The sequence below is a fragment of the Prionailurus bengalensis genome, chromosome B1 (assembly GCF_016509475.1).
Source record: "Prionailurus bengalensis isolate Pbe53 chromosome B1, Fcat_Pben_1.1_paternal_pri, whole genome shotgun sequence".
Lineage (NCBI taxonomy): Eukaryota > Metazoa > Chordata > Mammalia > Carnivora > Felidae > Prionailurus > Prionailurus bengalensis.
The window spans coordinates 115,554,973-115,564,989 of record NC_057344.1 but is presented as its reverse complement, the minus strand read 5'-3'; the positions used below and the strand labels follow the sequence as shown (position 1 = coordinate 115,564,989).

The 10,017-nt window shown below is 44.2% G+C and overlaps 1 protein-coding gene across 1 annotated transcript in view; it reads left to right on the top strand.

Moving 5' to 3' along the window:
- Positions 1 to 2,681: 2,681 nt before the first annotated feature.
- HADH (hydroxyacyl-CoA dehydrogenase) overlaps positions 2,682 to 10,017 on the top strand; it is a 50,489-nt gene continuing 43,153 nt past the window's right edge. Inside the window, exon 1 of the mRNA XM_043570962.1 lies at positions 2,682 to 2,946. Coding sequence (XP_043426897.1) covers positions 2,815 to 2,946 — 132 coding nt within the window. The 5' untranslated portion in view covers positions 2,682 to 2,814. The remainder of the gene's footprint in view (positions 2,947 to 10,017) is intronic.

Genomic DNA, 10,017 nt, shown 5'->3' with positions numbered 1-10,017 from the left:
CTCCTGATTATTAACACACTGTCCTTGGGGCAATGTGTCTATCACATGACAATGGGAAGGCTTAAGTGTCAGCTCAGCTCTCTGCCTGCCTGTTTCATAAAGCAGGAGAGCCGGGAAGGCTTTCACATTTTTTTGTCCATTGCTGCCTTGTTGGAGGCAAAGGACCTACTGTACTCCCTGATTCTGCCACTCTTAGGGCCCCCCCACCATGCATACTTTCAAATAATGCTTCTTTGAAATGTATTTTTTTAAGTATTACAATTATCCATTTATGAGACAAAAATAAAAAGCAGTCATCACTTACTCCACTCTCTGTGCCAACCTTTCCCTTTGCTGTCTCTGAATTGGTTCAGTGACCAGGGTCATGCTTCCCAGTACCTCCCTCTCTTTGCAGAGAGAAATGAAGCACGACCCCAGGAACAGGATGAAGGTGCCAGTCAGAGACCACAGAAACCATTACTGGATGCCTGAAAGGCCAAGGCCACCCTTGGGAAAAGACTTGCAGTCTTAATAAAAGAAGAATGATTCTATTGTAAGTGTCATTTGATCAGGACTGGGCTGGAGTAGGCAGGGTGGGGTGGACCTCCAGCTTCAGAAGACTGTAAACTGGGGGAAGACTCTTCGTATGGGACAGCTGGAAAGGTATACAACCATTTCTTTTGATTGACAAGGACACTGGAGCCCAGTAAGAGCAATTGCTGCAGCCATACCATACACAAGTGACAGAGCCAGGACTAACTCTCACTGCTGTGCTCCTTTGTTTTACATCACACTCTTAAATAATACAGCCTCAGATTTGAGAGTCACTAAAAACATGTCAGTGGTTATTCTTTCTTCCCAGAGGAAAACAAATCACAGATCTGAAAATGTAGCATTCTCAGGCACTGTTTTACATTACACACATTTTAATTAAGAAGTGTTTGTTGTGGGGCGCCTGGGTGGCGCAGTCGGTTAAGCGTCCGACTTCAGCCAGGTCACGATCTCGCGGTCTGTGAGTTCGAGCCCCGCGTCGGGCTCTGGGCTGATGGCTCGGAGCCTGGAGCCTGTTTCCGATTCTGTGTCTCCCTCTCTCTCTCTGCCCCTCCCCCGTTCATGCTCTGTCTCTCTCTGTCCCAAAAATAAATAAACGTTGAAAAAAAAAATTAAAAAAAAAAAAAAAAGAAGTGTTTGTTGTGACAACACTAATTAAAATGTTTGACTTTGTCTTAAACACAACTTACAAATGAGAACAGAAAGTTAAAATCCACCTGAAGAATCATCCATGCATCCTTCTATTCTACCATCCTAGCTTCACTGCTAACCACACCTAATTCCTCTCTATTTTCCCCCGGAGATACTTTGTTTCTGCCTTTGCATGTGCTGCTTCCTCTGCCTAGAGTTCTCTCTTCTTCATAAATTGACTTGTTCTTCAAGTTACTAGGTTTCTCTGTGTAACTTTTTCCATTTCTAGTCTCATATGCTTTTGCATTTGCTACATTCTAGCTCTCAATGGACTTTGGTTATTTGGATGTAACACTGTCTCAATCAGTAGTGATCCTAGTAATGTCCCAAGCCTAACAGAGCCCTGAACAATAGCACTTCTTCCATATTTTTAAAAATATTTTAAAAATGTTTTTATTTATATTTAAAAGAGAGACAGCCTGAGAGCTTGGGAGAGGGACAAAAGGAAAGTGAGGGGGCTGGGGCGGGAGGCAGAGGATCTAAAGCAGGCTCTGTGCTGACAGCAGAGGGCCTGATGCAGGCTGGACCTCACCAGCCAGGAGATCACCACCTGAGCCCAAGTCAGAATCTTAATGGACTGAGCCCCCCAGGCTCCCCACTTCTCCCATATTTTTATAGAATTAGACATAAAAATGAGATCAAAGCAAAGGAATGCTGAACACAGCATTCATTATGTGGGTTACTTCTGATAGGGAAGGACGATTTTTGTCTGGTGTGTTTGTGGGTTCTTATTACATATTTAAAAATAAAGATTCTATATCACTAGTACAGTACAGTAACTAGAAATTAAATTGCAGTACATTTACTAGAAATTATTCACATGACTGAGAAGATTGGCCTAATTGGTATCAGATCTTCCATTATTTGGAAAGACATTCTTTTCCCATGCTTTCTATTGTGATAAGTTACTTCACAACGGTTGCTTTTGACCTTAAACCGCCCACCTGCACTGCATTGACAGATGTCTGATGTTGACATGGGTAACTAAAGGTCAACTCCCTTTCCTTCCCGTGGGCCTGATCTCTGGAACTCATGGGTCTAGTGACATTTGTTTTGGGTGTAAGCAGGTTGTTTCCTTCCATTTTAGCAGAAACAATATCCACCGCATTAAAATAATCACCACAGCCAAATACCATGTATGTATTCAGCGCCGAAATACGCACAAGCATCAAAGACGAGGATTTAGCACGGCAACGGCATGCTTCATCTCAAGAGTTGCTCGTGTCTAGGCACAGGCCTGCAAGGCGGGAGGACCCAGGGTCCACGCACGCACCCTTGCAGTGAGCCCAGCCGCCCCCTCCCGCGCTCGCCCAGCTGCGACCACGCCCCCTTCCCCGCTAGTTGGCGCGGCCCACGTGGGCCCGGAAGCCGCTCTCGGACTTTCAATCCTGGAACCCGGGCCCGGGCCAATGGGCGGGGCGCGTTTCGAGTCTCCGCCTCGCCGTCAATGACGTCACTGAACGCGAGGGCGCGCGGCGCGGAGGGGGGCCTCGGTTTCCCCCCCTCAGAGGTCAGTTCGCTGCTAGTCCTCGCGCGGCGGAAAACTTCGGCGGGCGTAGTCTCTGTTGCCGCCTTTGCCTTCGTCTCTGCAGCATGGCTTTCGTAACCCGGCAGTTCGTGCGCTCTGTGTCCTCCTCATCCACTGCCTCAGCCTCGGCGAAGAAAATCATCATCAAGCACGTGACGGTTATCGGAGGTGGGCTAATGGGCGCCGGCATCGCCCAGGTGAGCCGGCGGGTGGGCAGCGTACCCCGCTCGATTTGCTGCGCAGGCTCCCTGCGGGCGCCGGCCCGCGGAGACCCGGCGTGGGGTGTTCCGCCGAAGGCCAGCGTCCTCGGGAGACCGGGGAAATTCCACCCCGCCCCTCACGCGTGTAGTTGGAAAATCTCGAGTCTCGGCCTGAGTCTCCACTCCCCCAAAGAACCAGTCGCAGACGGAGTCTCAGTTTACTCGTCTCTAAATTCCAGCACCGCCCCGCCGCAGGGCCGGATGAAAACTCTGTGGAAAGTGTTTCTGCAAGCACTTTGGAAGCGATCTATGCAGAGCAGATAGTATTATTTATATGTGCACAATTTTGCGGAATAACATGCGTGCTCGCCGTTCGGTGTAGACTGAATTTGCTCCCAGAGACCTGGACTGCGATCAGTTTTGATTTTACCAGTTTTCTATAATTCTGCGGTCTTTGTCAGAGCTGTTTTCTGTTCTTTTAAATGATTCATCTTCTCGTCCCTGCCATGTGTTACCTTTGCTTGTGGGTTACAAAGAATAATAATAGTAAGCATTTTGGTAACACTTTGTAAAGTTACCTAATTGGAGCTTGTGAGGCCCTAGGACTTTCCCAACTGCGGCGCATTGGCGAGGCAACTTTGACCGATTACACTTTGTGCAGAGAACTGCGCGGTTTAGGCTCTAGGGAGAGTGGGAGAGGGAGAGGGAGATAGAGTGGCTGCGGGCCCAGGAGGAGTGTCTAATCTCATTGTCCATCTTCAGGACTCTGCCCCTCCGGCTGAGCTGTGATAGGGGGTCAGTTGTGCAATTGATTACCTGGATATTGTGATACTTGCATTTTATTTATTTTTTAGCCGTTACATTCCAGCTCATATTGGAGAACTGTGATTTTCTTATCTTAGCTGATTTAGTCTCAGCATTTCAGCCCTTTGCAACTTGTATTATTGAAGGGGAGGCAGTTATCAAATTTTTCTTAAGGGAGTATTCCAGTGCGGTGGCTAGTCATGAAAGTTTAATTTTTTCAGTGTCTGTTTGCAACCTAGTTCACACTTCCACGCTTGCTTTTTTAAGTATTTATTTATTAATTATTTTTTAATGTTTATTTATTTTTGAGAGACAGAACATGAGCGGGGGAGGGGAGAGAGAGAGGGAGACACAGAATGGGAAACAGGCTCCAGGCTCCGAGCCATCAGCACAGACCCCGATGCAGGGTTCAAACCCACGAACTGAACTGTGAGATCATGAGTTGAGCTGAAGTCAGACGATTAACCCACTGAGCCACGCAGGCACCCCATGCTTGATTTTTTTTTTTTTTTTTTTAGTATTTTATTATTACTATCTATCTTAATTCTCCCCTGCAAATTTTTTGCAGCATATTGATTGCATTTCCTCCTAAAATTAGTATTTTATTAATGTTTTCATTCATCGGGCTTCTTACAGTCTCACTTCTTTCTTCTGAGATCATGTTTTGTGGACATACATTGTCCTTTTTGTTGTGTGGATGCCCTGGCTGCTAGGTTATGGTGTTCGGGTAGTCTGTGTTACATGTAAGGAGGAGTAAGCCCCTTTAACCTAAAAGTTCCACATGCTATATACTGCATGATACTGAGAGTTTAGCTTGAGCACACTTACATTCTCTCTGCTCCACCTAAATCTCTCAAGGCTGTGAGAGTGAGATTTGTTGTGGGCAGGTGTAAAATAATGTTTTGGTTTAAAAACACTTAAACAACATCTTGGTGAGAAGATATTAGGGCCTGAAGCCTCCAATAACAATATTGGACATGGGTCCAGAAACTCTTCTGGATAGTACCTCGAAGACAGCAAGTGGAAGAGGATTAGCAACTATGTACAAAGCATCTCTTCAACCTTTGTACAAAATTGAATTGCTCAGTTTTTGAATGCTCCTTCCATTATTGGATACCATGTTATGTGCATTAAAAGGCACAGAGGTGGCTCCTGGAATTATGGGTATGGTAATGGAGCATTCACTTGAGAAAGGAGAGGAGAGAAATGACTGATGTGGTCAGGTCAAAGCCTTGAGTGGTTGGTGCAAGGAGTGCCTTTTCAAAGTTAAGGGGGAAAAAGTTATTTGCCCCACTGTTTGGAAACATAACAAAATTGTCATTCCAAAAGTTGATAAAGACCAGAAGTCTAAGTAGTGGACATTGATAGGGAATGTAGTTCCATTCTTACCTAACAAGGTTTAAAAGAGCCTCAGCCACTTCAGGTGACAACTCTAATCCTGTGGAAGGAATCATGCTTTCCCGCAGAACATCTTCGTGTCCACAGTCAGCCAGTTGGTTGGTTTCACCCATCTGGTTTTGCATTCTACCCTGTAGCATGTAGTTCTAGGCAGTATCACCTCATTTTTTATGCTCTTTGACCTATGTTTTTTGGCATCGGGTAAGTATGTTTTGCTTATTGAGTGCCACTGAAAAATTTGATGTGTTTGAATATAGATTGGCTCCAGTTCAGTATGAGGAATTGGATGACTTATATGCTGGCTGTGATAATGTGGAAAAGTTACTTAACTTCCAGCCTGAGTTTACTTACCTCTAAAGTAGGACTAGGACTAGTACTAGCCTGGGAGGAGTATGGAGAGGATTGAATGAATTAGTACATGTCAAGCGGTCAGCAGTGTCTGGCACCTAATAAGGGCTCACAAAATGTTAGCTGCCTTTACGATTTTATCTTCATTGCAGTAATCCTTGTCCATTTGTCCTTCTCCCCACATACCCACTCACAACTCTGATCGTTGCTGCTGAGGTAGGCCTGTAATATTTAGATGGAGAATATTGGTCATGATTCTGTTCCGACCTGCTTAATCTTGAAGACAAATGCCAGTTGATACTGGGGTTGGTTGGTTCGTGGACGTCTGAAAAGAGAGAAGGCACTTTTTATCCTCTCCCCACCCACTGTAAATCCTCAGTGGAGCCTTGAAGACACCGACCCAGACTAGCATCTGAGCCATGCATTTGTATTCAGTCTCCTGAACTCTTTCTGAAGTACAATTTTATTCAAGGTGTGGTTCTATTTACAGTTTTAATTTTTTGTAAAATTTATCATTTTGCCACATCTTCTACTTCATGCTGGGTAGGATAAAAAAAAAAATAAATAGATTTTGTGGGAGCCTGACACATTTCTCAAGCAACTTAGCAGTTTCAGACAGGTGAGGTTTGTGCTTCATTACAGTTGATCACAGCACAGGCCATTTGTACATTTGTATTCTCCAAGAGTATCTACTTTACCTGTCATGTTTTGTTTGTTCTAAATTAAAAAAAAAAAAAATCCCTTAGACTGCAGGTTAATATTTAGTAAGGTTAACTTGTTTTGTGTGTTTGTCCATTACAGACTTCTGAAATGGTCTGATTACTAATTTATCTTTAGCCGGATACTTAGGCCGGCAAAGAAGCTTATAACATTAAATGACCCTTGAATGAGGGACAAGTTGTTTTTTGTTCTATAAAGGAGGGGAGAAAAGAAAGAAAACTACTAGCTGTGCATTTCTTCAGTTGATAGAATGAATCCTTGCTTCGTTCATTGACTTTTTTTTTTTTATCCTAGGAGCCCAGTGAGCTCCTTACTTTCATTAAGTTACTGGAGGGAAGCCAGTGGGCTCCCTGGAAATGGCCATTTCAGAAGCTGGATTCCTTAGGGCTCCCGGTACAACCTTCCTTTTAGTGCACTATACTTCTTTGAGGAAATGATAAAGTTTGGAAAGGGTTTGGGGCCTGATTCTTCTTATTTTGTTGTTGTTGTTGTTCCTCTTATAAAGCAAAAAGTACACATTTTTTCTGGGAGGGCTTCTTAGACTGTTATAAAAAAGTTGGCGTAGGGTGGGGGAGAACATTCTAAGCTACAGATGAATGTTTCCCCAACATCACTGTTACCTTGTGATGCTTGGTAAGGACTCAAGTGGACCTGAAAGCTTTTTCCTCCCTAGCCGCTAAATTTGTTCATCCATCTCTTCTCTCTGCCCTCAATTCTGAATTTTCTGATGCTGAATAGAAGAGTGGTCATAATTGCTTTGTACTGTTTAGCTTTATTTTTTTGTGTGTTACAGTGATATGTCTCTGTTGAACTTTGCTTGAAAACAGTGCAGTGGTCTGGAAAAAACTTCAGGATCACAGGAGACTGGCACAGTCACCTGGTTGTAAGCTGTCTTTTAGAGTGGACTTTATGGAGGGAGGAAAGTTTTTATTCCAGGTGTTAGCTCCCTCCTTAAGGGTTTGGGATGCATTTGTCATGAATTTCTTCCCTCGTTTCCTGTGTTGCTCACTTCTTTACTGGGCTCTTCTCTGATCTTTATGATGTACTGGAACAACAAAACCATCCCCTGTCATCGTATTAGTCATTGAACTTGGGGTGGGGCTGGAGATACTGTAGAAGAGGTGGGTCATACAGTCAAAAAAGAATGTCAAAGAATATGTTTGCACATTGTAGAGCAGAAATGGCACCTCAGTCAGGTTTTGGATTTTCTTTGTCATGTTCCTAGATAGCCTCACTGATTAAGCCCCCTTGCTTGAGTTTCTAATTTTCTTTCCTCCCACTTACGTCTTTTTTCCATATCTGACTTGGGCACACCCCTCACTGCCTAGCTCTCCTGGGACCACAGGGAGATAATACTGCTGCTCTCTATCCTGTCTCCCTGGGTTATACTAACAATGCAGTAGTTTCTGATGAGTGGTAGTCTGACACTTGAAAGTGAGCAGAGTATGAAGTGCCCCCTGGGGCTTGGTGGCCAGCCCTACCTGTCCATGCTGTAGAAACTTTGGGCGACTCACTTACCCCCTCTCTGCCTGTTTCCTTATCTGTGAACAAGGATACTTGCCTCATAGCACTGTGAGAGCTCAATGGGCAAAGTGCTTAAGAGACCTGCTAGCATGTTCAATGGTAACTGCTCAGGAAATGTTAGTTGTTTTCATGGAGATTTGTCAGATCAATCTGGTGATGACTTCTTTACATCTAGATTCTCTTAACTGTCTTTGAAGATGTTTGATCCCTGAAGCCGAGATAACCACAGTTCTGCCTGCACCTCTGGACTCTGCTGTCTTGTGGAGAGAAATGTGGCCTGCATGGGCAAGGAGATCCTTTGTGGGTGTCTGGAGTCAATGGATGTCAGCTTGATCTCTCCTTAGCTCTAGACTCAGAGAATCACTCACTGATGATCTCTTTCTGGGTGCTCTGATGCAACCTTTCTGCAGAGAATAGACTCAAACTCACTTGCCAAGACTTAATTATTCATCATGTACCCTCCCTTTCCCCCCTCCAGCTTTTCCCTGCAACTTTCCTCCCTCTGTCATTACCACTGTTGTTCTTCCAGCCACATACATCTGAAGATGGGATCATGGTGAGAGTCTCTATGCTGCAAAAGGCTTTAAGGCTTTCCTCTCTGAGGAGTGTTCTTTCCCCTGCTCTCCCGTTTGTAATTCCTAGACCAGGCATTTATACCTGAATTGTGGGAGCCTCTTTATTGGTCCTTTTCAGCAAAAACCTACTCATTCTAGAAAACATTGCCATTCTAATCTTCCTAGAGAGCACTTTGGATTTGTAACTGTCTCCTGTACTCAGAAAGTGTTCATCATGGCAACATCCTGGAGGGAAACTTAAATATAACCAAGAGTTGGTTGATGCTATTGACATGTCCGTTCATCCCTTCTCCTTCCCAGAATTGGTGGGAGATTGGAGGAGAGAGTCCTGGGAGAGGAGTTATTTTCTCTGCATTAGCAAATCCAGATGCTTATTGAATTTTCAAAAAAAATGTCTGTATTTGACAGATTTCTCATCTGAAAATGGAGACACATTTCTTTGGATTTTTAGTACTTTTTGAAGTAAAAAAAGTCTAAGTCAATAAAAAGAAGCCAGCCAATGAATTAGACTGTTTTAAGAACAAACCAGCTGGTTATGGTGGCAGTGGTGGTTGAAAGCCTCAACAGAATGCCTTTTTTTGATTGTTGAAGTTAGTGAAGGCAATTTGTGTTGATGGCAGAGTTCAAGGTATTACACAGTCGGAGATAATCATAAACCCAGAATTGCCAACTCTGCGAGATGCATCTGATTTATGACTTTTTCCCTCCATGGATCAAATCATGAGCCCAAGGGCAGGCCCCGATGCAAAGGAACAGCAGCTTCTGGGGTACAGTCAGCATCATGAGTACTAAGTCAGTGCACTTATTCTGGGAGTTGGAAGGAAGTCAGAATAGTTTTGTGAGAGAATGTAATGTTGATGAAACACAGTCCTCCTGCAGTGTAGGGCTCATGGGGCAGCTCACTCTACCAGTTGACGTAGTTCTCACAAACTTACCATTCAAGTTAGGCTTTAGAGAAGCTGCTTCAAATCTGGTGATATGTCTGCAAAAATATTTAAATCCAGCATGCTCCTGCTTGGCATGTTTACTTGGCCCTGTGGCTGGAGTACTCCAGAGGCTTTGACAAGTGTGCTATTCACCTGGCCTATTTTTATAGCTCTGAAGCACCCTTGTCTAAAAATATTTCTCTCTGGCTAAGCCTGCCTTCCACCAAGGCTAGGGAAGTCATGGAGCTGAGGACATAGCCTTCAAATTTTTTCCCCCATTACATATTGTCCTCAAGGTCTTACAGTGGGTGGGTACTGTAATATAGAATAAGAGTTCTCAATGGTTGATTTAAATTATGGTCACTGAAATTAAAGTTCCAGGAACAGTTTTCCTTACTGTAAAAGTAACAGATGTCTATGGGAGGAAGGAAAAAAGACCTTCTTTTTGTGTTCCATTTGTCCACTACTGTCTCCTCATAGAGTTGGGGATAATTTGGGTGGTATTGTTGCATAATTCAAGAAGAATGAGTGTGGTTTCGAGCCCTCAGGAATGTAATTCTTTTCACGTTGTCGGGGCAGGGGGGCCCTCAGCTACATGGATGAAAAGAACCCTGGACCTTCAGGAGATCTAATCTCATCATGGCTTTCCTACCAGCCATATATGTTTGGTCAGTATTTCCTGGGGGCCCCACAGCCAGGTGGGATCTGGTGCTTAGTGGACAGAGACAGATGACATTTTGTCAGAAGCCTGCAGTAGGGAAGTAGGGAAGACA